The following is a 26,829-nucleotide window of genomic DNA, read 5'->3' on the forward strand; positions in this document are numbered from 1 at the left end:
ACACCAGGGGGACAGGGACACATGGGAGGGGACAGGGACACACCGGAGGGGACAGGGACACACGGGAGGTGACAGGGACACACCAGGGGGACAGGGACACACGGGAGGGGACAGGGACACACTGGGGGACAGGGACACACGGGAGGGGACAGGGACACACGGGAGGGGACAGGGACCCCGGGAGGGGACAGGGACCCCGGGAGGGGACAGGGACCCCCGAGGGACGGAGGAGGGACCCCAGCAGGACCAGGAGTGGGACCCTCGGAGGGGCGGGAAGGGGGAGGGGACACGGCCGGGAGGGAGGGACGGGAATGGTGACAGCGCTGGGACAGGGTGGTGGCACTGCACAGAGCGGTGGTGGCACTGGGACAGGGTGGTGGCACTGCACAGAGCGGTGGTGGCACTGGGACAGGGTGGTGGCACTGCACAGAGCGGTGGTGGCACTGGGACGGGACCGGTGGCACTGGGACGGGGTGGTGGCACTGGGATGGGGTGGTGGCACTGGGACGGGGATTGGTGGCTCTGGGACAGGGCTGGTGGCACTGGGGTGGGACTGGTGGCCCCTGGACAGGGCTTGTGGCACTGGGACAGGGGTGGTGGCACTGCACAGAGCGGTGGTTGCGCTGTGACAGGGCTGGTGGCACTGGGACAGGGCAGTGGTGGCACTGGGATGGGACTGGTGGCACAGGGACAGGTTGGGTGGCCCTGTGACAGGGGGTGGTGGCACCGGGACAGGGATGATGGCCCCGGGACGGGGTGGGGCGGTGGCACTGGGACAGGGGTTGGTGGCAACTGGGATGGGACTGGTGGCCCCGAGACAGGGCTGGTGGCACTGGGACAGGGGTCAGTGGCACTGGACAGGGGTGGTGGCACTGTGACAGGGTGGTGGCACTAGGACAGGGCAGTGGTGGCACTGGGACAGGACTGGCAGCAACTGGGATGGGACTGGTGGCCCCAGGACAGGCTGGTGGCACTGGACAGGGGTCAGTGGCACTGGGATGGGATTGGTGACACTGGCAGGGGGTGGTGGCCCCGGGACAGGGGGGTGGTGTCACTGACCTGGCGGTGAAGGCCACCAGGAAGTCCCCCGCCCCGCAGGTGCCCGGGCGCGGGGGGTGGCACTGGGACAGGGCAGTGATGGCACTGGGACAGGACTGGTGGCACTGGGACAGGCTGGTGCCACTGGGACAGGGCTGATAACACTGTGACAGGGCTGGTGGCCCTGTGACGGGGTGGTGGCACTGGGACGGGGCTGGTGACACTGGCAGGGGGTGGTGGCCCTGTGACAGGGGTGGTGGCACTGGGACAGGGCAGTGGTGGCACTGGGACAGGACTGGCAGCAATTGGGATGGGACTGGTGGCCCCAGGACAGGCTGGTGGCACTGGACAGGGGTCAGTGGCACTGGGATGGGATTGGTGACACTGGCAGGGGGTGGTGGCCCTGTGACAGGGGGGTGGTGGCACTGACCTGGCGGTGAAGGCCGCCAGGAAGTCCCCTGCCCCGCAGGTGCCCGGGCGCGGGGGGTGGCCCCGCGGTGACACCATCAGGGCGCAGTCGGTGCCCTCGTAGCGCAGGTGCAGGAAGGGCTCGGTGCGGATCTGCTCCCTGGGGACAGCACGGCCTGTCACCGTGTCACCGTGCCACCCTGGCACCGTGCCACCCTGGCACCCTGGCACCCTGGCACCGTGCCACCCTGGCACCATGCCACCGTGCCACCCTGGCACCGTGCCACCCTGGCACCCTGGCACCATGTCACCGTGCCACCGTGCCACCCTGGCACCGTGCCACCCTGGCACCCTGGCACCGTGTCACCCTGGCACCCTGGCACCATGTCACTGTGCCACCCTGGCACCCTGGCACCGTGCCACCCTGGCACCGTGTCACTGTGTCACCCTGGCACCGTGTCACCCTGGCACCGTCACCATGTCACCCTGTCACCCTGGCACCGTGTCACTGTGTCACCCTGGCACAGTGCCACCCTGGCACCCTGGCACCGTCACCGTGTCACCCTGGCACCCTGTCACTGTGTCACCCTGGCAGTGCCACCCTGTCACCCTGGCACCGTGCCACCCTGGCACCCTGGCACCATGCCACTGTGTCACCGTGTCACCCTGGCACCGTGCCACCCTGGCAGTGACACCATGTCACCCTGGCACCGTGCCACCCTGGCACCATGCCACCCTGGCACCCTGCACCCTGGCACCCTGGCACTGACAACGTGTCACCGCGTCACCGTGCCACCCTGGCACCCTGGCACTGACACTGTGTCACCCTGGCACCCTGGCAGTGACACCATGTCACCCTGGCACCGTGCCACCCTGGCACCGTGTCACCCTGGCACCCTGGCACCGTGTCACCCTGGCACCCTGGCACTGACACCGTGTCACCCTGGCACCCTATCACTGTGTCACCCTGGCAGTGCCACCCTGCCACCCTGGCACCCTGGCACCATGCCACTGTGTCACCATGTCACCCTGGCACTGTGCCACCCTGGCACTGACACCATGTCACCTGTCACCGCGTCACCCTGGCACCATGTCACCTTGGCACTGACACCGTGCCACCCTGGCACCCTGGCACCGTGTCATCCTGTCACCCTGGCACCCTGTCACTGTGTCACCCTGGCACCCTGTCACCCTGGCACTGTGCCACTGTGTCACCCTGGCACCCTGTCACCGTGTCACCCTGGCACCGTGGCACCCTGGCACCGCCACAGCATGTCACTGTGTCACCGTGTCACCCTGGCACCATGTCATACTGGCACCATGTCACCCTGGCACCCTGGCACTGCCACAGCATGTCACTGTGTCACCGTGTCACCGTGGCACTGACACTGTGTCACCCTGGCACTGTGTCACAGTGTCACCCTGGCACCCTCTAACCATGTCACCCTGTCACCGTGTCACTGTGCCACCCCGGCACTGCCACAGCATGTCACTGTGTCACAGTGTCACCGTGGCACCCTGGTACTGACACCGTGTCACCATGGCACTGTGTCACTCTGGCCCCCTGGCACTGTGTCACTGTGCCACCGTGTCACCCTGGCACTGCCACAGCATGTCACTGTGTCACCCTGACACTGACACTGCGTCACCATGTCACCGTGTCAGTGTCACCGTGTCACCATGTCACTGTGTCACCCTGTCACCAACACCATCACACGGGCACTGTGGCACTGCCACCCTGTCCCCATGTCACCCACACTGTCACACGGGCACCATGTCACCCTGCCACCGTGTCACTGTGTCACCCTGGCACCGTGTCACCCTGTCCCTAGGGTGTCACTGCATCACTGTGACATGTCACCCTGTCCCCACTGTGTCACCCTGTCCCCACTGTCACCCTGTCCCCACTGTCACCCTGTCCCCAGTGTCACTGCCACCACATCCCCCTGTCCCTGGTGTCACCTCTGCCATGTCCCCCTGTCCTCCATCCCCCAGCGTTGGTGACACTGCCACTGCGTCCCCCCTGTCCCCCGTGTCACCGCCTTCCATCCCTGTCCCTGGCTGCCCATTCTGGGTGTCCCCTGTCCCCAGGCCCCCATCCCCACTGTCCCCAGTGTCCCCTGTCCCCATCGTCCCATCTCCAGTGTCCCCAGTGCCCCTGTCCCCACCCCGACCCCCAGTGTCCCCTGTCCCCATCCCCACTGTCCCTGCTGTCCCCAGTGTCACCTGTCTGCTACCCAATCCCTGCTGTCCCCAGTGTCCCCTGTCCCCAGCCCCGACCTTCAGTGTCCCCTGTCCCCATCCTCCCATCTCCAGTGTCCCCAGTGTCCCCTGTCCCCGTTGTCCCCTGTCCCCAGCCCCGCTGTCCCCAGCCCCATCCCCGCTGTCCCCAGTGTCCCCTGTCCCCATCCTGTGTCCCCAGCCCCATCCCCGCTGTCCCCTCTGTCCCCAGTGTCCCCAGTGTCCCCTGTCCCTGTTGTCCCTTGTCCCCATCCCCACTGTCCCCTCTGTCCCCACTGTTCCCAGTGTCCCCTGTCCCCAACCCCACTGTCCCTGCTGTCCCCAGTGTCACTTGTGCCCTGCCCAATCCCCACTGTCCCCAGTGTCCCCTGTCCCCGTTGTCCCTTGTCCCCATCCCCACTGTCCCCTCTGTCCCCACTGTTCCCAGTGTCCCCTGTCCCCATCCCCGCTGTCCCTGCTGTCCCCAGTGTCACTTGTGCCCTGTCCCAATCCCCACTGTCCCCTCTGTCCCCTGTCCCCGTTGTCCCCTGTCCCCATCCCCGCTGTCCCTGCTGTCCCCAGTGTCCCCTGTCCCCTGCCCAATCCCCGCTGTCCCCAGTGTCTCCTGTCCCCATCCTGTGTCTCCTGTCCCCATCCCCGCTATCCCCTCTGTCCCCAGTGTCCCCTGTCCCCATCCCTGCTGTCCCCAGTGTCCCCTGTCCTCATCCTCCCATCTCCAGTGTCCCCAGTCCCATCCCCACTGTCCCCAGTGTCCCCTGTCCCCGTTGTCCCCTGTCCCCATCCCCGCTGTCCCCAGCCCCATCCCTGCTGTCCCCTCTGTCCCCTGTCCCCATCCTGTGTCCCCAGCCCCATCCCTGCTGTCCCCAGTGTCCCCTGTCCCCATCCTGTGTCCCCAGCCCCATCCCCGCTGTCCCCTCTGTCCCCAGTGTCCCCAGTGTCCCCAGCCCCCATCCCCGCTGTCCCCTCTGTCCCCAGTGTCCCCAGTGTCCCCTGTCCCCATCCCCGCTGTCCCCTCTGTCCCCAGTGTCCCCAGTGTCCCCTGTCCCCATCCCCGCTGTCCCCGCTGTCTGCAGTCCCCATCTCCAGTGTTCCCAGTGTCCCCTGTCCCTGTTGTCCCTTGTCCCCATCCCCACTGTCCCCTCTGTCCCCACTGTTCCCAGTGTCCCCTGTCCCCAACCCCACTGTCCCTGCTGTCCCCAGTGTCACTTGTGCCCTGCCCAATCCCCGCTGTCCCCAGTGTCCCCTGTCCCAATCCCCACTGTCCCCAGTGTCCCCTGTCCCCAGCCCCGACCTTCAGTGTCCCCTGTCCCATCCCCTCTGTCCCCAGTGTCCCCAGTGTCCCCTGTCCCCATCCCCGCTGTCCCTGCTGTCCCCAGTGTCCCCTGTCCCCAGCCCCGACCTTCAGTGTCCCCTGTCCCCATCCTCCCATCTCCAGTGTCCCCAGTGTCCCCTGTCCCATCCCCACTGTCCCCAGTGTCCCCTGTCCCCGTTGTCCCCTGTCCCAATCCCCGCTGTCCCCAGTGTCCCCAGTGTCTCCAGCCCCATCCCCTCTGTCCCCAGTGTCCCCAGTGTCCCCAGCCCCATCCCCGCTGTCCCCAGTCCCCAGTGTCCCCAGCCCCATCCCCGCTGTCCCCAGTGTCCCGTGTCCCCTCTGTCCCCACCCCCCGGCGCTCCCGCCCGCCCCCCTCGCGCTGTCGCGCTGTCGCGCTGTCGCGCTGTCGCGGTGTCGCGGTGTCGCTCACGGTGCGAAGCCCTGCGCGCGCAGCGCGTCCCGGCAGCGCCGCTCCAGCTCGCGGAGGCGCGCCTCGAGCCGCGGGAACGCGCCGGGGCCGTACGGGAGCGCGCACGGCTCCTGCTCCTCCTGCACCGCGTCCGCCAGCGCCAGCCCCAGCGCCGAGAGCAGCCCGCTGTGCCTGCCGGGGAGGGGACAGGGCTGTCACCGCGGGGACAGCCTGGGGACACCGCGGGGACAGCCCCCGGACAGCCCCGGGACAGCACGGGGACACTGCGGGGACAGCCCCGGGACAGCCCCGGGACAGCCTGGGGACACTGCGGGGACAGCCTGGGGACAGCGCCAGCCCCAGCGCCGAGAGCAGCCCGCTGTGCCTGCCAGGGAGGGGACAGTGCTGTCACCGCGGGGACAGCACGGGGACACCGCGGGGACAGCCTAGGGACACCGCGGGGACAGCCCCGGGACAGCCTGGGGACACTGCGGTGACAGCGCCAGCCCCAGCGCCGAGAGCAGCCCGCTGTGCCTGCGAGGGGACAGGGCTGTCACCGCGGGGACAGCACGGGGACACCGCGGGGACAGCCCCCGGACAGCCCCGGGACAGCCCCGGGACAGCCTGGGGACACCGCGGTGACAGCGCCAGCCCCAGCGCCGAGAGCAGCCCGCTGTGCCTGCGAGGGGACAGGGCTGTCACCGCGGGGACAGCACGGGGACACCGCGGGGACAGCCCCCGGACAGCCTGGGGACAGCACGGGGACAGCGCCAGCCCCAGCGCCGAGAGCAGCCCGCTGTGCCTGCCGGGGAGGGGACAGGGCTGTCACCGCGGGGACAGCACGGGGACACCGCGGGGACAGCCCCGGGACAGTGCGGGGACACTGCGGTGACAGCCCCCGGACAGCCCCGGGACAGCCTGGGGACACTGCGGTGACAGCCCCCGGACAGCCCCGGGACAGCCTGGGGACAGCCTGGGGACAGCCTGGGGACACTGCGGTGACAGCGCCGGCCCCAGCGCCGAGAGCAGCCCGCTGTGCCTGCGAGGGGACAGCGCTGTCACCGCGGGGACAGCACGGGGACACCGCGGGGACAACCTGGGGACAGCCTGGGGACAGCACGGGGACAGCCCCCGGACAGCCTGGGGACAGCACGGGGACAGCGCCAGCCCCAGCGCCGAGAGCAGCCCGCTGTGCCTGCGAGGGGACAGGGCTGTCACCGCGGGGACAGCCTGGGGACAGCCTGGGGACAGCCTGGGGACAGCCCCGGGACAGCCTGGGGACAGCCCCGGGACAGCCTGGGGACAGCGCCAGCCCCAGCGCCGAGAGCAGCCCGCTGTGCCTGCCGGGGAGGGGACAGGGCTGTCACCGCGGGGACAGCACGGGGACACCGCGGGGACAGCCTGGGGACAGCCCCGGGACAGCCTGGGGACACCGCGGGGACACCGCGGGGACAGCCCCGGGACAGCCCCGGGACAGCCCCGGGACACCGCGGGGACATTGCAGGGACATCCCAGGCCATCCCTGTCACCGCCCGGGGACACCGTGGGGACAGCGCTGTCACCGCGGGGACACCGCGGGGACACCCTGGGGACGGCCCGGGGACACCACAGGGACACTGCGGGGACACCCCGCCCCAAAGCCCCCGGGCCCCTCCCCCGCCCTACGCGGTAGGGGGAGGGGTCCGGGGGTCTCCAGGGCCCCTCCCCCCCGAGGGGAATCCCCGTGGACCCCCCCCAGCCCCGCCCCCAAACCGGGGTCTCCGCTGCCCCCACCCCAAAAAGGGATCCCACAGCCCGAACCCCAACACGGGGGTCCCCGCGACCCCCGCCCCAACAGGGGGTCCCTACGCCCCCTGCCCATCCCGGGGACCCCCGCGACCCCCGCCCCACCAGGGGTCCCCACGCCCCCTGCCCATCCCGGGGGTCCCCAGGGGTCTCCGCGCCCCCCGCCCATCCCGGGGGTCTCCCCACCCATTCCAGGTGTCCCCACGCCCCCCGCCCCCTCCCCACCCCTGGGGTCTCCCCCCCCACCCCGGGGGTCCCCACCCCCCCCTGCCCGCCCCCCCCCCGGATTTCCCGGTGTCCCCCCTCCCACGCTGGGTGTCCCTGTGCCCCCTGCCCATCCTGGGGTTCCCCGGGGGTCTCCCCACGCCCCCCGCCCCCCTCGGGGGTCTCCCCACGCCCCCCGCCCATCCCGGGGGTCCCCACGCCCCCTCCTCACGTACTTGTGGATGAAGACGCGGGCCATGCCCAGCGTGCGGGCGATGGCACACGCGTGCTGCCCCCCGCCCACCCTGGGGTCCCTGTGCCCCCTGCCCACCCCGGGGGTCTCCCCACGCCCCCTGCCCACCCCGGGGGTCTCCCCACGCCCCCTGCCCACCCCGGGGGTCTCCCCACGCCCCCTCCTCACGTACTTGTGGATGAAGACGCGGGCCATGCCCAGCGTGCGGGCGATGGCACACGCGTGCTGCCCCCTGCCCACCCTGGGGTCCCCGCACCCCCTGCCCACCCCGGGGGTCTCCCCACGCCCTCCGCCCATCCCGGGGGTCCCCACGCCCCCTCCTCACGTACTTGTGGATGAAGACGCGGGCCATGCCCAGCGTGCGGGCGATGGCACACGCGTGCTGCCCCCTGCCCACCCCGGGGTCCCCGTGCCCCCCGCCCCCCTCGGGGGTCTCCCCACGCCCCCTGCCCACCCCGGGGGTCCCCACGCCCCCTCCTCACGTACTTGTGGATGAAGACGCGGGCCATGCCCAGCGTGCGGGCGATGGCACACGCGTGCTGCCCCCCGCCCACCCCGGGGTCCCTGTGTACCCCGCCCACCCCGGGGGTCTCCCCACGCCCCCTGCCCACCCCGGGGGTCTCCCCACGCCCCCCGCCCCCCTCGGGGGTCTCCCCACGCCCCCTCCTCACGTACTTGTGGATGAAGACGCGGGCCATGCCCAGCGTGCGGGCGATGGCACACGCGTGCTGCCCCCCGCCCACCCCGGGGTCCCCACGCCCCCTGCCCACCCCAGGGGGTCTCCCCACGCCCCCCGCCCACCCTGGGGGTCTCCCCACGCCCCCCGCCCCCCCCGGGGGTCCCCACGCCCCCTCCTCACGTACTTGTGGATGAAGACGCGGGCCATGCCCAGCGTGCGGGCGATGGCACACGCGTGCTGCCCCCTGCCCACCCCGGGGTCCCTGTGTACCCCGCCCACCCCGGGGGTCTCCCCACGCCCCCCGCCCACCCCGGGGGTCCCCACGCCCCCTCCTCACGTACTTGTGGATGAAGACGCGGGCCATGCCCAGCGTGCGGGCGATGGCACACGCGTGCTGCCCCCCGGCGCCCCCGAAGCACGCCAGCACGTGCCGCGCCGCGTCGTGTCCCCGCGCCTGCCGCCACCGTGGGGACACGCGGGTGACACCGCTGTCCCCCGCCGGGCCCCCTGCCCACCCCCGAGCCCCCCCGGGACCCCCGGACCTGCGTCAGGGCGCGGATGGGCCGGCACATGGCCTCGTTGGCCACGCGGATGAAGCCCAGCGCCACCTCCTCCACCGAGAGATTGTCGCCAGCCGTGTCGCCAGCCGTGTCGCCGCTGTCGCCCTGGAAGGCGCGGATGGTGGCGGCCAGCTGGCGGAAGGCCGCCACGGCCGTGTCGCGACAGAGGGGCTGGCTCTCGTCGGGACCGAAGATCCGCGGGAAGAACTCGGGGAGCAGCCGGCCCAGCACCAGGTTGGCGTCGGTGACAGTCAGGGGACCGCCTGGGGACATCAGGGGTCAGGGGGGACAGCGGGGGTCAGGGGGGACAGCCTGGGGACAGCGGGGGTCACGGGGGACATCAGGGGTCAGGGGGGACAGCCTGGGGACAGCGGGGTCAGAGGGGTCAGAGGGGACATCAGGGGTCAGGGGGGACAGCCTGGGGACAGCGGGGGTCAGGGGGGACATCAGGGGTCAGGGGGGACCGCCTGGGGACAGCGGGGGTCAGAGGGGGTCAGAGGGGACATCAGGGGTCAGGGGGGACAGCCTGGGGACAGCGGGGGTCAGGGGGGACATCATGGGTCAGAGGGGACATCAGGGGTCAGGGAACCGCCTGGGGACAGCGGGGGTCAGGAGGGCCATCAGGGGTCAGGGGGGACATCAGGGGTCAGGGGGGACAGCCTGGGGACAGCGGGGGTCAGAGGGGACATCAGGGGTCAGGGGGGACAGCCTGGGGACAGCGGGGGTCAGAGGGGACAGAGGGGACATCAGGGGTCAGGGGGGACCGCCTGGGGACAGCGGGGGTCAGGGGGGACAGGGGGGACATCAGGGGTCAGGGGACAGCCTGGGGACAGCGGGGGTCAGAGGGGACAGAGGGGACATCAGGGGTCAGGGGGGACAGCCTGGGGACAGCGGGGGTCAGAGGGGGTCAGAGGGGACATCAGGGGTCAGGGGACCGCCTGGGGACATGGGGGGGTGTCAGGGGACAGCCTGGGGACACGGGGACACCGGGGGTCAGGGGGACACGGGGGATCAGGGGACATCGGGGGTCGGAGGGGACATCAGGGGTCAGGGGACCGCCTGGGGACATCGGGGGTCAGAGGGGGTCAGAGGGGGTCAGAGGGGGTCAGAGGGGACATCAGGGGTCAGGGGACCATGTGGGGACAATGGGGGGGGTGTCAGGGGACAGCCTGGGGACACGGGGACATCGGGGGTCAGAGGGGACACGGGGGTCAGGGGACAGCCTGGGGACAATGGGGGGGGTCAAAGGGGACACGGGGGGTTCAGGGGACACGGGGGGGGTCAGGGGAACACGGGGGGTCAGGGGACAGCCTGGGGACACTGGGGGGGGATCAGGGGTCAGGAGACAGCCTGGGGACACGGGGACATGGGGGGTCAGGGGGACACGGGGGGTTCAGGGGACACGGGGGGGGTGTCAGAGGACACATGGAGGGGGTCAGGGGACACGGGGGGGTCAGAGGACACATGGAGGGGGTCAGGGGACACGGGGACACGGGTGTCCCTCACTCACCCTTGCGGTAACAGGCGGGGCCCGGGTGGGCGCCCGCGGACTCGGGACCGACCACGTAGAGCCCGGACCTGCGGGGACACGGGGACAGCCATGGGGACAGCCATGGGGACACCCGCGGGGACACGGGGACAGCCATGGGGACAGCCGTGGGGACACCCGCGGGGACACGGGGACAGACAGGGGACAGCCATGGGGACAGCCATGGGGACACGGGGACAGAGAGGGGACAGCCATGGGGACAGCCGCGGGGACACGGGGACAGACAGGGGACAGACAGGGGACAGCCGTGGGGACACCCGCGGGGACACGGGGACAGACAGGGGACAGCCATGGGGACACCCGCGGGGACACGGGGACAGCCATGGGGACAGCCATGGGGACACCCGCGGGGACACGGGGACAGACAGGGGACAGCCGTGGGGACACCCGCGGGGACACGGGGACAGACAGGGGGACGCGCAGGGACACGGGGACAGACAGGGGACAGCCACAGGGACACGGGGACAGACAGGGGACAGCCACAGGGACACGGGGACAGACAGGGGACAGCCATGGGGACACCCGCGGGGACAGACAGGGGACAGACAGGGGGACAGCCGCGGGGACACGGGGACAGACAGGGGACAGCCATGGGGACACGGGGACAGCCATGGGGACACCCGCGGGGACAACCATGGGGACACAGAAGGGACAGTGACACCCACAGGCGCCCCTCAGTCCCCTGAGACACACCTGGAGCCCCCTCCCCACACCCCCCAGCCCCCGGACCCCCTCCCCAGCCCTCCCCTCCAGCCCCCAGGCCCCTCCCCAGCCCCCCCAGCCCCCGGAGCCCCCTCCCCACCTGAAGAAGAGGCGGGACCCCCCCCGACCCCCCCCCACGTCCCCCTCCCAGCCCCGGAGCCCCTCCCCAGCCCCCCCCTCCAGCCCCGCAGCCCCTCCCCAGCCCTGCCCCCGCCCCCGGAGCCCCCTCCCCACCTGAAGAAGAGGCGGGACCCCCCCCCGGCCGCCACGGTGTTGATGTCCAGCTGCGGGGCCTGGATGGCGACCCCGGCCGTGCTGGCCTCGAACACGTGCTCCAGCTCGCCCGCGAAGCGGCTCACGTCGGTCGAGGTGCCTGGGGAGGGGGACCCCGGAACTGAGGGACCCCGAAACAGCCCCCCCCCCCCAACCCCGAAACCGAGGGACCCCGAAACTGCCCCCTCCCCCAACCCCGAAACCGAGGGACCCCAAAACTGAGGGACCCCAAAAGTGACAGACCCCAACCCTTCACACGGCTCACATCCATCGAGGTGCCTGGGGAGGGGGACCCCGAAACTGAGGGACCCCGAAACAGCCCCCTCCCCCAACCCCGAAACCGAGGGACCCCAAAAACATCCTGCCCCATCCCCAGCGGGACCCCCAAAACCCAGACAGACCCCGAAACTGAGGGACCCCGAAACTGAGGGACCCCAAAAGTGACAGACCCCAACCCCTCACACGGCTCACATCCGTCGAGGTGCCTGGGGAGGGGGACCCCGAAACTGCCGGACCCCGAAACAGCCCCCTCCCCAACCCCGAAACTGAAGGACCCCAAAAACATCCTGTCCCAACCCCAGCGAGACCCCTAAAACCCAAACAGAGCCCAAAACTGAGGGATCCCAAAAAATGAGGGACCCCAAAAACTGAGGGACCCCAAAACCACCCCGTCCCAACCCCAGCGGGACCCCCAAAACCCAGACGGACCCCGAAACTGCCAGACCCTGAACCCAGACAGACCCCAACCCCTCACACGGCCCTTGAGGTGCCCGGGAGGGGACCCCGAAACTGAGGGACCCCAAAACAGCCCCCTCCCCAACCCCGAAACTGAGGGACCCCAAAACTGAGGGACCCCAAAACAGCCCCCTCCCCAACCCCGAAACTGACGGACCCCCGAAACTGAGGGACCCCAAAACCGCCCCATTCCAACCCCGAAACTGAGGGACCCCAAAACTGAGGGACCCCAAAATTGAGGGACCCCAAAACCGCCCCATTCCACCCCCCTCACACGGCTCACGTCGGTCGAGGCGCCCGGGGGGGACCCCAAAACTGCCGGACCCCAAAACCGCCCGATCCCAAAGCCAGCAGGACCCCCAAACCCAGAGAGACCCCAACCCCCTCACGGCAGTCAGGTCCATCCAGGAGCCGGGGGGGACCCCAAAACTGCCGCACCCCAGACCCAGACAGACCCCAACCCCTTCACAGCAGCTCAGGTCGAGGTGCCCGGGGGGACCCCAAAACAGCCCGAACCCCCGAACCCACAGAGACCCCCGAACCCCCGAATCCACAGAGACGCCCGAACCCCCGAACCCACAAACCCACAGAGACCCCCGAACCCCCAACCCACAGAGACCCCCGAACCCACAGAGACCCCCGAACCCCCAACCCACAGAGACCCCCGAACAGCCCGAACCCCCAACCCACAGAGACCCCCGAACCCCCGAACCCCCAAACCCACAGAGACCCCCGAACCCCCAAACCCACAGAGACCCCCGAACCCCCGAACCCAAGAGACCCCCGTACCCCCAAACCTACAGAGACCCCCGAACCCCGAACCCACAGAGACCCCCGAACCCCCGAACCCCCCAACCCCCCAACTCACAGAGACCCCCGAACCCCCGTACCCCCGAACCCACAGAGACCCCCGAACCCCCGAGCCCACAGAGACCCCAGCCCGAGGCCCCCCAGGCCCCTCATCGCAGCTCCCTCGAGGCACCAGCGAGGACTCGGAGTCCCCAAAACTGCCAGAACCCCAAAACCGCCCGAAACCAAACCCAGCGGGACCCCCAAACCCAGCGGGACCCCAAAACCCAGAGGGACCCCCAAACCCAGCGGGACCCCCAAAACCGCCCGAAACCACACCCAGCGGGACCCCAAACCCAGTGGGACCCCAAACCCAGTGGGACCCCCAAACCCAGCGGGACCCCAAACCCAGCGGACCCCCAAACCAGAGGGACCCCCAAACCAGCGGGACCCCAAACCCAGCGGGGCCCCCACACCCAGTGGGACCCCAAACCCAGCGGGGCCCCCACACCCAGTGGGACCCCAAACCCAGCGGGACCCCCAAACCCAGCGGGACCCCCAAACCCAGGGGGACCCCCAAACCCAGCGGGACCCCCAAACCCAGCGGGACCCCCAAAACCCCCAGATCCCAAACCCAGCGGGACCCCCAAACCCAGCGGGACCCCCAGAACCACCCGAAACCAAACCCAGTGGGACCCCCAAAACCAGTGGGACCCCAAACCAGCGGGACCCCAAACCCAGCGGGACCCCCAACCCCAGCGGGACCCCCAAAACCAGCGGGACCCCCAAAACCCCCAGACCCCAAACCCAGCGGGACCCCAAACCCAGCGGGACCCCCAAACCCAGCGGGACCCCCAAAACCCCCAGATCCCCAAAACCCCCAGAACCCAAACCCAGCGGGACCCCCAAACCCAGCGGGACCCCAACCCCAGCGGGACCCCCACCCTCAATGGGACCCCAATCCCCCCTGGGACCCCCAATCCCCCCGAGACCCCCACCCCCGTGACCCTAATCCCCCCCTGACCCCCCCGTGACCCCGATGCCAGTGGGACCCGGGACCCCCAATCCCCCCGTGACCCCCCCTAGGACCCCAACCCCAGCAGGACCCCCAGGGACCCCAATCCCCCCGTGACCCTCCCGTGACCCCAACCCCAATGGGAACCCCCCAATCCCCCCGTGACCCCACAGGACCCCCACCCTCAATGGGACCCCCAGACCCCCCATGACCCCCCGGGACCCCCCCCGGGACCCCCCCCGGGACCCCTCACCTCCCATGTCGAAGCCGATGACGGGGGTCCCGTCCCGGGGGTCGAAGGTGGTCCGGGCGTAGCCCACGACCCCCGCGGCCGGGCCCGACAGGATGGCCCGCGCCCCCCCGAAAGTGGCCATGGGCGTGAGCCCCCCGTCCGAGCGCATGAACAGCACCTGGACCCCCTGAAATGGGGGGCGGGGGACGTCAGGGGGGGTCAGGGGGGTCAGGGGGGGACAGAGCCCCCCGTCCGAGCGCATGAACAGCACCTGGACCCCCTGAAATGGGGGGCGGGGGGCGTCAGGGGGGGTCTGGGGGGGTCAGGGGGGATCGGAGCCCCCCATGAACAGCACCTGGACCCCCTGAAATGGGGGGCGGGGGGCGTCAGGGGGGTCAGAGCCCCCTATGAACAGCACCTGGACCCCCTGAAATGGGGGGCGGGGGGCATCAGGGGGGGGTCAGGGGGGATCAGAGCCCCCCATGAACAGCACCTGGACCCCCTGAAATGGGGGGCGGGGGGCGTCAGGGGGGGGTCTGGGGGGTCAGAGCCCCCATGAACAGCACCTGGACCCCCTGAAATGGGGGGTGGGGGGCGTCAGGGGGGGTCTGGGAGGGACAGAGCCCCCCATGAACAGCACCTGGACCCCCTGAAATGGGGGGCGGGGGGCGTCGGGGGGGGTCAGGGGGGGTCAGAGCCCCCCATGAACAGCACCTGGACTCCCTGAATTGGGGGGCGGGGGCGTCAGGGGGGGGTCAGGGGGGGTCAGAGCCCCCCATGAACAGCACCTGGACCCCCTGAAATGAGGGGCGGGGGGCGTCAGGGGGGTCCTGGGGGGGTCCTGGGGGGCTCAGCGGAATTGGGGGGACATTGGAGGGGGCTCAGGGGGGCCCCACGGGGTGGGAGGGGCCTGGTGGGGGAGGGGGCCGGGTGGGAAATGGGTGGGGGGTCCCGGGGGGGTGGGTGCCCATGGGGGGATGGGCAGCCCCAGAAGGATCAAGGCCCACGGGGGGTCCCGGTGGGATGGGGCACATGGGGGGGAGGGGGGTCCGACCTTCCCCGTGTCTGTCCCGTGTCTGTCCCGTGTCTGTCCCGTGTCTGTCCCGTGTCTGTCAGTCTGTCCCGTGTCTGTCTGTCTGTCCCGTGTCTGTCCCGTGTCTGTCCCGTGTCTGTCCCGTGTCTGTCAGTCTGTCCCGTGTCTGTCCCGTGTCTGTCCCGTGTCTGTCCCGTGTCTGTCTGTCTGTCGCGTGTCTGTCTGTCTGTCCCGTGTCCATCCCGTGTCTGTCCCGTGTCCGTCTGGCCATCCCGTGTCTGTCCCGTGTCTGTCTGTCTGTCCCGTGTCTGTCCCGTGTCTGTCCCGTGTCTGTCAGTCTGTCGCGTGTCTGTCTGTCTGTCCCGTGTCCATCCCGTGTCTGTCCCGTGTCCGTCTGTCCGTCCTGTGTCTGTCCCGTGTCTGTCCTGTGTCTGTCTGTCCGTCCCGTGTCTGTCTGTCTGTCCCGTGTCTGTCCCGTGTCTGTCCCGTGTCTGTCTGTCTGTCCCGTGTCTGTCTGTCTGTCCCGTGTCTGTCTGTCCCGTGTCTGTCTGTCCCGTGTCCATCCCATGTCTGTCCCGCTCTGTCCCAGCTCTGTCCCACTCGTCTCTCACTCTATCCCGGGTCAGTCCCGGGTCAGTGTCCCTGCTCTGTCCTGGGTCAGCCCTGGTCGGTCCTGCCCTGTCCCAGGTCAGTCCCGGGTCAGTCCCATGTTTATCCCAGGTCATTTTAACCCAGCTCACCTTCAGCCCATCCCGGAAGCCCTGGCAGAACCTGCACAGGTATCTTCACACACCTGGGCTCAGGTGGGCCCAGGTCAGTCCCGGGTCAGTCCCGGGTCAGTCCCTGCTCTATCCGGGGTCAGTCCCTGCTCTGTCCCGGGTCAGTCCCAGGTCAGTCAGTCCCAGGTGTGTCCCCACTCACCTTGAGCCCGTCCCGGAAGCCCTGGCAGAAGCCCCGCAGGTATCTCCGCACACCTGGGCTCAGGTGGGCCCAGGTCAAACCCTAAACCTGTCCCAGACCTGTCCCGGGTCAGTCCTGGGTCAGTCCCATGTCTATCCCAGGTCAGTCAGTCCCAGGTGTGTCCCCGCTCACCTTGAGCCCGTCCCGGAAGCCCTGGCAGAAGCCCTGCAGGTATCTCCGCACACCTGGGCTCAGGTAGGCGTCGGCGCAGGCCGTGAGCCCCCGCGGCACCGCCCGCGCCATGCCGGCCACGGCCGAGGACAGCGACACCTGCGAGAAACCCAGGGCCAGGGCCAGGGCGCCCACCTGCTCCTCGTGACCCGGCCACCTGGGGGACACACCTGTGTCACCTGGGGAACACCTGGGGAACACCTGAGTCACACCTGAGCCACACCTGAGTCACACCTGTACCCCAAACCACACCTGCGAGAAACCCAGGGACAGGGCCAGGGCCCCCACCTGCTCCTCGTGACCCGGCCACCTGGGGGACAGGTGTGTGTCACCTGGGGAACACCTGGGGAACACCTGTGTGTCACCTGAGTCACACCTGAGTCACACCTGCACCCCAAACCACACCTGTGAGAAACCCAGGGACAGGGCCAGGGCCCCCACCTGCTCCTCGTGACCCGGCCACCTGGGGGACAGGTGTGTGTCACCTGGGGAACACCTGTGTGTCACCTGTGTCACACCTGAGTCACACCTGCACCCCAAACCACACCTGCTCCTTGTGACCCGGCCACCTGGGGGACACACCTGTGTCACCTGGGGAACACCTGGGGAACACCTGAGTCACACCTGTACCCCAAACCACACCTGTGAGAAACCCAGGGACAGGGCCAGGGCCCCCACCTGCTCCTCGTGACCCGGCCACCTGGGGGACAGGTGTGTGTCACCTGGGGAACACCTGTGTGTCACCTGAGTCACACCTGAGTCACACCCGTACCCCAAACCACACCTGCTCCTCGTGACCCGGCCACCTGGGGGACACACCTGTGTCACACCTGAGTCACACCTGTACCCCAAACCACACCTGCTCCTCGTGACCCGGCCACCTGGGGGACACACCTGTGTCACCTGGGGAACACCTGGGGAACACCTGTGTGTCACCTGTACCCCAAACCACACCTGTGAGAAACCCAGGGACAGGGCCCCCACCTGCTTCTCGTGACCCGGCCACCTGGGGGACAGGTGTGTGTCACCTGGGGAACACCTGGGGAACACCTGTGTCACACCTGAGTCACACCTGTACCCCAAACCACACCTGTGAGAAACCCAGGGACAGGGACTCCACCTGCTCCTTGTGACCCGGTCACCTGGGGAACACCTGTGTGTCACCTGTGTCACACCTGAGTCACACCTGTACCCCAAACCACACCTGCGAGAAACCCAGGGCCAGGGCCAGGGCCCCCACCTGCTCCTCGTGACCTGGCCACCTGGGGGACAGGTGTGTGTCACACCTGTGTCACACCTGGGGAACACCTGTGTGTCACCTGTGTCACACCTGAGTCACACCTGCAGCCCAAACCACACCTGCGAGAAACCCAGGGACAGGGCCAGGGCGCCCACCTGCTCCTCGTGACCCGGCCACCTGCGGGACACACCTGTGTCACCTGGGGAACACCTGTGTGTCACCTGTGTCACACCTGAGCCACACCTGAGCCACACCTGTACCCCAAACCACACCTGCGAGAAACCCAGGGCCAGGGCCAGGGCGCCCACCTGCTCCTCGTGACCCGGCCACCTGGGGGACACACCTGTGTCACCTGGGGAACACCTGGGGAACACCTGTGTCACCTGGGGAACACCTGTGTGTCACCTGTGTCACACCTGAGCCACACCTGAGTCACACCTGTACCCCAAACCACACCTGTGAGAAACCCAGGGACAGGGACAGGGCCTCCACCTGTTCCTTGTGACCTGGCCACCTGGGGGACAGGTGTGTGTCACACCTGTGTCACACCTGGGGAACACCTGAGCCACACCTGAGTCACACCTGAGTCACACCCGTACCCCAAACCACACCTGCTGCTCGTGACCTAGCCACCTGCAGGGACACACCTGTGTCACCTGTGTCACACCTGAGTCACACCTGAGTCACACCTGTACCCCAGACCACACCTGCTGCTCGTGACCCGGTCACCTGCAGGGACACACCTGGGGAACACCTGGGGGACCTGGTGTGACCCCCCCCAACCCCAGCTGCAGAGCTGTCAATCAGTCAATCAATCAATCAATCAGCCAATCAATCAATCAATCAAACAGCCAATCAATCAATCAGCCAATCAATCAGCCAGTCAACCAGCTGATCATTCAATCATTCAGCCAGTCAATCAAATCAATCAACCAGCCAATCAGCCAATCAATCAGAGGATCACTCAATCAATCAACCAATCTAGCAATCAACCAGCCAATCAATCAGTTGATCATTCATTCAGCCAGTCAATCAATCAGCCAATCAATCAATCAGCCAGTCAATCAATCAGCCAATCAATCAGCCAGTCAATCAGCTAATCAATCAATCTATCCATCACTCAATCAATCAGCCAATCAATCAACCAATCAATCAATCATTCAGCCAATCAGTCAATCAGCCAGCCAATCAGCCAATCAATCAATCATTCACTCACTCAATCAGCCAATCAATCAATGAATCAGCCAATCAATCAATCACTCAATCAATCATCAATCACTCAATCACTCACTCAATCAATCAGCCAATCAATCAATCACTCAATCAATCAATCAATCAATCAATCACTCAATCAATCAATCACTCACTCAATCAATCAGCCAATCAATCACTCAATCAATCACTCAATCAGTCACTCAATCAATCAATCACTCACTCAATCAATCAGCCAATCAAACAATCAGCCAATCAATCAATCACTCAATCCATCAGCCAATCATTGATTTCCCCCTTTTCCCCACTTTCCACCCCCAGACCCAATTTTGGGATTTTTTCCCCATTTTCCACTTCCAGACCCAATTTTGGGATTTTTCCCCTTTTTCCCCGTTTTCCCCCCCAGACCCAATTTTGGGATTTTTCCCCTTTTTCCCCATTTTCCACCCCCAGACCCAATTTTGGGATTTTTCCCCTTTTTCCCCATTTTCCCCCCCCAGACCCAATTTTGGGATTTTTCCCCTTTTTCCCCATTTTCCACCCCCAGACCCAATTTAGGGATTTTCCCCTTTTTTCCCCATTTTCCACCCCCAGACCCAATTTTGGGATTTTTCCCCTTTTTTCCCCATTTTCCACCCCCAGACCCAATTTAGGGATTTTCCCCTTTTTTCCCCATTTTCCACCCCCAGACCCAATTTTGGGATTTTTCCCCTTTTTTTTCCCCATTTTCCCCCTCCAGACCCAATTTTGGGATATTTCCCCTTTTTTCCCATTTTCCCCCCCCAGACCCAATTTTGGGATTCTTCCCCTTTTTCCCCATTTTCCACCCCCAGACCCAATTTTGGGATTTTTCCCCTTTTTCCCCATTTTCCACCCCCAGACCCAATTTTGGGATTTTTCCCCTTTTTTCCCCATTTTCCACCCCCAGACCCAATTTAGGGATTTTCCCCTTTTTTCCCCATTTTCCACCCCCAGACCCAATTTTGGGATTTTTTTCCCCATTTTCCACCCCCAGACCCAATTTTGGGATTTTTCCCCTTTTTTCCCATTTTCCACCCCCAGACCCAATTTGGGGATTTTTTTCCCATTTTCCACCCCCAGACCCAATTTGGGGATTTTCTCCTTTTTTCCCCATTTTCCACCCCCAGACCCAATTTGGGGATTTTCCCCTTTTTTCCCCATTTTCCACCCCCAGACCCAATTTTGGGGATTTTTTCCCCTTTTTTCCCCATTTTCCACCCCCAGACCCAATTTTGGGATTTTTTCCCCTTTTTTCCCCATTTTCCACCCCCAGACCCAATTTTGGGATTTTTCCCCTTTTTTCCCCATTTTCCACCCCCAGACCCAATTTTGGGATTTTCCTTTTTCCCATTTTCCACCCCCAGACCCAATTTTGGGATTTTTCCCCTTTTTCCCATTTTCCACCCCCAGACCCAATTTGGGGATTTTTCCCCCTTTTTTCCCCCATTTTCCACCCCCAGACCCAATTTTGGGATTTTTCCCCTTTTTCCCCATTTTCCACCCCAGACCCAATTTTGGGATTTTCCCCTTTTTTCCCCATTTTCCACCCCCAGACCCAATTTTGGGATTTTTTCCCCTTTTTTCCCCATTTTCCACCCCCAGACCCAATTTGGGGATTTTCCCCTTTTTCCCCATTTCCCACCCCCAGACCCAATTTGGGGATTTTTCCCCTTTTTTCCCCCATTTTCCACCCCCAGACCCAATTTTGGTATTTTTTCCCTTTTTCCCATTTTCCACCCCAGACCCAATTTTGGGATTTTCCCCTTTTTTCCCATTTTCCACCCCCAGACCCAATTTTGGGATTTTTTCCCCATTTTCCACCCCCAGACCCAATTTTGGGATTTTTTCCCTTTTTCCCCATTTTCCACCCCCAGACCCAATTTTGGGATTTTTTTCCCCATTTTCCACCCCCAGACCCAATTTTGGGATTTTTCCCTTTTTTTCCCATTTTCCACCCCCAGACCCAATTTTGGGAATTTTTCCCCTTTTTCCCCATTTTCCACCCCCAGACCCAATTTGGGGATTTTTCCCCTTTTTTCCCCATTTTCCACCCCCAGACCCAATTTTGGGATTTTTTTCCCCATTTTCCACCCCCAGACCCAATTTGGGGATTTTTCCCCTTTTTTCCCATTTTCCACCCCCAGACCCAATTTTGGTATTTTTTCCCTTTTTTCCCATTTTCCACCCCCAGACCCAATTTTGGGATTTTTCCCCTTTTTTCCCCATTTTCCACCCCCGGACCCAATTTTGGGATTTTTCCCCTTTTTCCCCATTTTCCACCCCCAGACCCAATTTTGGGATTTTCCCCTTTTTCCCCATTTTCCACCCCCAGACCCAATTTTGGGATTTTTCTCTTTTTTCCCCATTTTCCACCCCCAGACCCAATTTTGGGATTTTTTTCCCCATTTTCCACCCCCAGACCCAATTTTGGGATTTTTCCCCTTTTTCCCATTTTCCACCCCCAGACCCAATTTGGGGATTTTTTCCCCATTTTCCACCCCCAGACCCAATTTTGGGATTTTCCCCTTTTTTCCCATTTTCCACCCCCAGACCCAATTTTGGGATTTTTTTTCCCTTTTTTCCCCATTTTCCACCCCCAGACCCAATTTTGGGGGTTTTTTTCCCCTTTTTTCCCCATTTTCCACCCCCAGACCCAATTTTGGGATTTTCTCCTTTTTTCCCCATTTTCCACCTCCAGACCCAATTTTGGGATTTTTCCCCTTTTTTCCCCATTTCCCACCCCCAGACCCAATTTGGGGATTTTTTCCCTTTTTTCCCCATTTTCCCCCCCCAGACCCAATTTGGGGATTTTTTCCCTTTTTTCCCCATTTTCCAGCCCTTCCTTTCCCTTTCTGGAATTTTCCGGGCCCCTCCCACCGAGGGTTCCCCGGGTGAAATTACTGCCTCTAATTAACGCTAATTGGGTTTCATTAACGACACTTTGGTGCTAATTAGTCCCAAGTCTGTGCTAATTAACGCCCCGAGGGGGGCGGGGCTGAATTTGGGATGAATTTTGGGGTGAATTTGGGGTGAATTTGGGGTGAATTTGGGGTGAATTTGGGGAGAATTGGGGCTGAATTTGGGGTGAATTTGGGGTGATTTAGGGCTGAATTTTGGGGTGAATTTGGGGAGATTTGGGGTGAATTTGGGGTGAATTAGGGGGGAATTGGGGCTGAATTTGGGGTGAATTTTGGGGTGAATTTTGGGAGAATTGGGGCTGAATTTGGGGTGAATTTTGGGGTGAATTTGGGGTGAATTTGGGAGGATTTGGGGTGAATTTGGGGTGAATTTTAGGGTGAATTTGGGGCTGAATTTTGGGGTGAATTTGGGGTGAATTTGGGGTGAGTTTGGGGTGAATTTGGGGTGAATTTGGGGTGAATTTTGGGGTGAATTTTGGGGTGAATTTTGGGGTGAGTTTGGGGTGAATTTGGGGTGATTTAGGGCTGAATTCGGGGTGAATTTGGGGTGATTTAGGGCTGAATTTTGAGCTGAATTTTGGGGTGAGTTTGGGGTGAATTTGGGGTGAGTTTGGGGAGATTTGGGGCTGAATTTGGGGTGAATTTTGGGGTGAATTTTGGGGTTAATTTTGGGGTGAATTTGGGGTGATTTGGGGTGAATTTTGGGGTGAATTTTGGGGTGAATTTTGGGGTGAATTTGGGAGGATTTGGGGCTGAATTTGGGGTGAATTTGGGGTGATTTAGGGCTGAATTTGGGGTGAATTTCAGCTGAATTTTGAGCTGAATTTTGGGGTGAGTTTGGGGTGAATTTGGGGTGATTTGGGGTGAATTTTTGAGTGAATTTTGGGGCTGAATTTGGGGTGATTTAGGGCTGAATTTGGGGTGAATTTGGGGTGATTTAGGGCTGAATTTGGGGTGAATTTTGGAGTGAATTTTGGGGTGAATTTTGGGTGATTTAGGGCTGAATTTGGGGTGAATTTCAGCTGAATTTTGAGCTGAATTTTGGGGTGAGTTTGGGGTGAATTTGGGGTGATTTGGGGTGAATTTTTGAGTGAATTTTGGGGCTGAATTTGGGGTGATTTAGGGCTGAATTTGGGGTGAATTTGGGGGGAATTGGGGCTGAATTTGGGGTGAATTTTGGAGTGAATTTTGGGGTGAATTTTGGGTGATTTAGGGCTGAATTTGGGGTGAATTTTGGAGTGAATTTGGGGAGATTTGGGGCTGAATTTGGGGTAAATTTGGGGTGAATTTTGGGGTGAATTTGGGGAGATTTGGGGCTGAATTTGGGGTGAATTTTGGGGTGAATTTTGGGTGATTTAGGGCTGAATTTGGGGTGAATTTGGGGGGAATTGGGGCTGAATTTGGGGTGAATTTGGGGGGAATTGGGGCTGAATTTGGGGTGAAATTTGGGCTGAATTTGGGGCGAATTTTGGAGTGAACTTTGAGGTGAATTTGGGGAGATTTGTGGCTGAATTTGGGGTGAGTTTGGGGTGAATTTGGGCTGAATTTGGGGTGAGTTTAGGGTGATTTGGCATGAATTTTGGGGTGAATTTGGGGTGAATTTGGAGGATTTGGGGCTGAATTTGGGGTGATTTACGGCTGAATTTTGGGGTGAATTTTGGGGTGAATTTTGGGGTGGATTTGGGGTGATTTAGGGCTGAATTTGGGGTGAATTTTTGGGTGAATTTGGGGAGATTTGGGGCTGAATTTGGGGTAAATTTGGGGTGAATTTTGGGGTGAATTTGGGGAGATTTGGGGCTGAATTTGGGGTGAATTTTGGGGTGAATTTTGGGTGATTTAGGGCTGAATTTGGGGTGAATTTGGGGGGAATTGGGGCTGAATTCGGGGTGAATTTTGGGCTGAATTCGGGGCTGAATTTTGGAGTGAATTTTGAGGTGAATTTGGGGAGATTTGGGGCTGAATTTGGGGTGAATTTAGGGTGAATTTGGGGCTGAATTTGGGGTGAATTTGGGGTGATTTGGGCTGAATTTGGGGTGAATTTTGGGGTGAATTTTGGGGTGAATTTGGGGCTGAATTTGGGGTGAATTTTGGGGTGAGTTTGGGGTGATTTGGAGCTGAATTTGGGTGAATTTTGGGGTGAAATTTGGGCTGAATTTGGGATGAATTTGGGGTGATTTGGGGCTGAATTTGGGGTGAGTTTAGGGTGATTTGGTGTGAATTTTGGGGTGAATTTGGGGTGAATTTGGGGGTGAATTTGGGGTGATTTGGGGCTGAGTTTGGGCTGAATTTTGGGGTGAATTTAGGGTGATTTGAGTCTGAATTTTGGGGTGAATTTGGGGAGATTTGGGGCTGAATTTGGGGCGGATTTGGGGTGAATTTTGAGCTGAATTTGGGGTGAGTTTGGGCTGAATTTGGGGCTGAATTTGGGGTGAATTTGGGGTGAATTTTGGGGTGAATTTTGGGCTGAATTTGGGGTAAAATTTAGGTTGAATTTGGGGTGAGTTTGGGGTGAATTTCAGCTGAATTTGGGGTGAACTGGGGCTGAATTTGGGGTGGATTTGGGGTGGATTTGGGGTGGATTTGGGGTGGATTTCCCCTTTTTGCCCAAATTTCTCCATTTTTTGGTGGTTTTCAGGTGAGTTTGGGGCAGTGTTGGATCTTTGGAAATTTTGGGTTGGGGGCACCTGAGACACCTGAGGGACACCTGAGGGACACCTGAGACACCTGGGGGACACCTGAGGGACACCTGAGACACCTGGGGGACACCTGAGACACCTGGGGGACACCTGAGGGGCACCCGGGGGTCATTTGGGGGTCACCTGAGGTCACCTGGGACCCCCCCAGATCCCCTCTGGAACCCCCCAGAGACCCCAGACTCACGTGTAGCTGTGCAGCAGCACTGACAGGACCCCCGAGGACCCCCCAAAGCCCCCCAGGACCCCCCAAATCCCCGCCAGGACCCCCCAAATCCCCGCAAAGCCCCCCAGGACCCCCCAGGACCCCCAGGACCCCCCATTTCTCACACGTAGCTGTGCAGCAGCAGCACCGCCAGGCTCTGGGGACACTCAGGGACCCCCCAAAGCCCCCCCACGACCCCCCAAAGCCCCCCAGGACCCCCCATTTCTCACGTGTAGCTCTGCAGCAGCAGCAGCACTGCCAGGACTCCCCAAATCCCCCCCAAATCCCCCCCAAATCCCCGCCAGGACCCCCCAGGACCCCCCAAAGCCCCCCAGGACCCCCCAAATCCCCACCAGGACCCCCCCAAATCCCCCCCAAATCCCCCCCAGGAGCCCCCCATAGCCCCCCAGGACCCCCTAGGACCCCCCCAAATCCCCCCCAGGAGCCCCCCAAAGCCCCCCAGGACCCCCCATTTCTCACGCGTAGCTGTGCAGCAGCAGCACCGCCAGGCTCTGGGGACCCCCAAGGACCCCCCAAAGCCCCCCAGGACCCCCCCAAATCCCCCCCAGAACCCCCCAGGAGCCCCCCAAATCCCCGCCAGGACCCCCCAAATCCCCGCCAGGACCCCCCAGGACCCCCCAAACCTCCCCCAGGACCCCCAAAAGCTCCCCAAAGCCCCCCAGGACCCCCCCAAATCCCCCCAGGACCCCCCCAAATCCCTGCCAGGACCCCCCAAATCCCTGCCAGGACCCCCCAGGACCCCCTAAATCCCCCCAGGACCCACCAAAGCCCCCCAGGACCCCCCAAATCCTCCCATTTCTCACACATAGCTGTGCAGCAGCAGCACCGCCAGGCTCTGGGGACCCCCCAGGACCCCCCCCAAAGCCCCCCAGAACCCCCCCAAATCCCCCCCAGGACCCCCCAGGACCCCCCAAAGCCCCCCAGGACCCCCCAGGACCCCCCAAATTCCCCCAGGACCCCCCCAAATCCCCCCACTCATGTGTAGCTGTGCAGCAGCAGCACCGCCAGGCTCTGGGGACACTCAGGGACCCCCCAAAGCCCCCCAGGACCCCCCAAATCCCCCCCAGAACCCCCCAGGAGCCCCCCAAAGCCCCCTAGAACCCCCCAAATCCCTGCCAGGACCCCCCCAAAATCCCCCCCAGGAGCCCCCCAAAGCCCCCCAGGACCCCCCATTTCTCACGAGTAGCTGTGCAGCAGCAGCACCGCCAGGCTCCGGGGACCCCCCAGGACCCCCCAAAGCCCCCCAGGACCCCCCAAATCCCCACCAGGACCCCCCAGGACCCCCCAGGACCCCCCATTCTCACACGTAGCTGTGCAGCAGCAGCACCGCTAGGCTCTGGGGACCCCCAGGACCCCCCAAAGCCCCCCAGGACCCCCCAAATCCCCACCAGGACCCCCCCAAATCCCCCCCAAATCCCCCCCAGGACCCCCCCGGACCCCCCAGGACCCCCCATTTCTCACGCGTAGCTGTGCAGCAGCAGCACCGCCAGGCTCCGGATGCCGCGGGCCAGGAGCCGCTCCAGGTCCGCGCGGAGCCGCGACACGTCCAGAGGGCGCTGCACCAGCAGGGTGACACCTGAGACACCTGGGGACAGGGACAGGGTCACCTGCAGCCCTGGGACAGCCCCGCTGAACCAGCAGGGTGACACCTGAGACACCTGGGGGGACAGCAGTGTCACCTGCAGCCCTGGGACAGCCCCGCTGCACCAGCAGGTGACACATGAGACACCTGGGGACAGGGACAGGGTCACCTGCAGCCCTGGGACAGCGCCATCCCCCCCGCTGCACCAGCAGGGTGACACCTGAGACACCTGGGGGGACAGCAGTGTCACCTGCAGCCCTGGGACAGCCCCGCTGCACCAGCAGGTGACACCTGAGACACCTGGGGACAGGGACAGTGTCACCTCCCCCCCTGAGACCCCCTAAACCCCCAGGTGCCACCTCACAGAGCAGCAGGGGACAGTGACAGGGGTGACACCAGCAAGGTGCCACCCCCCAGTGTCCCACCTTGCACGCGGGGCCAGGTGTCACTGCCGGGCAGGTGACAATGGCAGTGCCACCCCCCAGTGTCCCACCTTGCACGCGGGGCCAGGTGTCACTGCCGGGCAGGTGACAATGGCAGTGCCACCCCCCAGTGTCCCACCTTGCACCCGGGGCCAGGTGTCACTCCC

General features: G+C 64.0%; 1 protein-coding gene across 1 annotated transcript in view; it reads right to left on the reverse strand.

The window, feature by feature from the left end:
- OPLAH (5-oxoprolinase, ATP-hydrolysing) overlaps positions 1–26,829 on the reverse strand; it is a 75,632-nt gene that overhangs the window by 40,473 nt on the left and 8,330 nt on the right. Inside the window, 9 exon segments of the mRNA XM_059849680.1 lie at positions 1,469–1,606; positions 5,430–5,600; positions 8,671–8,783; positions 8,872–9,152; positions 10,400–10,467; positions 11,375–11,513; positions 14,206–14,371; positions 16,310–16,505; positions 26,120–26,243. Coding sequence (XP_059705663.1) covers positions 1,469–1,606; positions 5,430–5,600; positions 8,671–8,783; positions 8,872–9,152; positions 10,400–10,467; positions 11,375–11,513; positions 14,206–14,371; positions 16,310–16,505; positions 26,120–26,243 — 1,396 coding nt within the window.

This window comes from Haemorhous mexicanus, chromosome 1 (genome assembly GCF_027477595.1).
Source record: "Haemorhous mexicanus isolate bHaeMex1 chromosome 1, bHaeMex1.pri, whole genome shotgun sequence".
NCBI lineage: Eukaryota > Metazoa > Chordata > Aves > Passeriformes > Fringillidae > Haemorhous > Haemorhous mexicanus.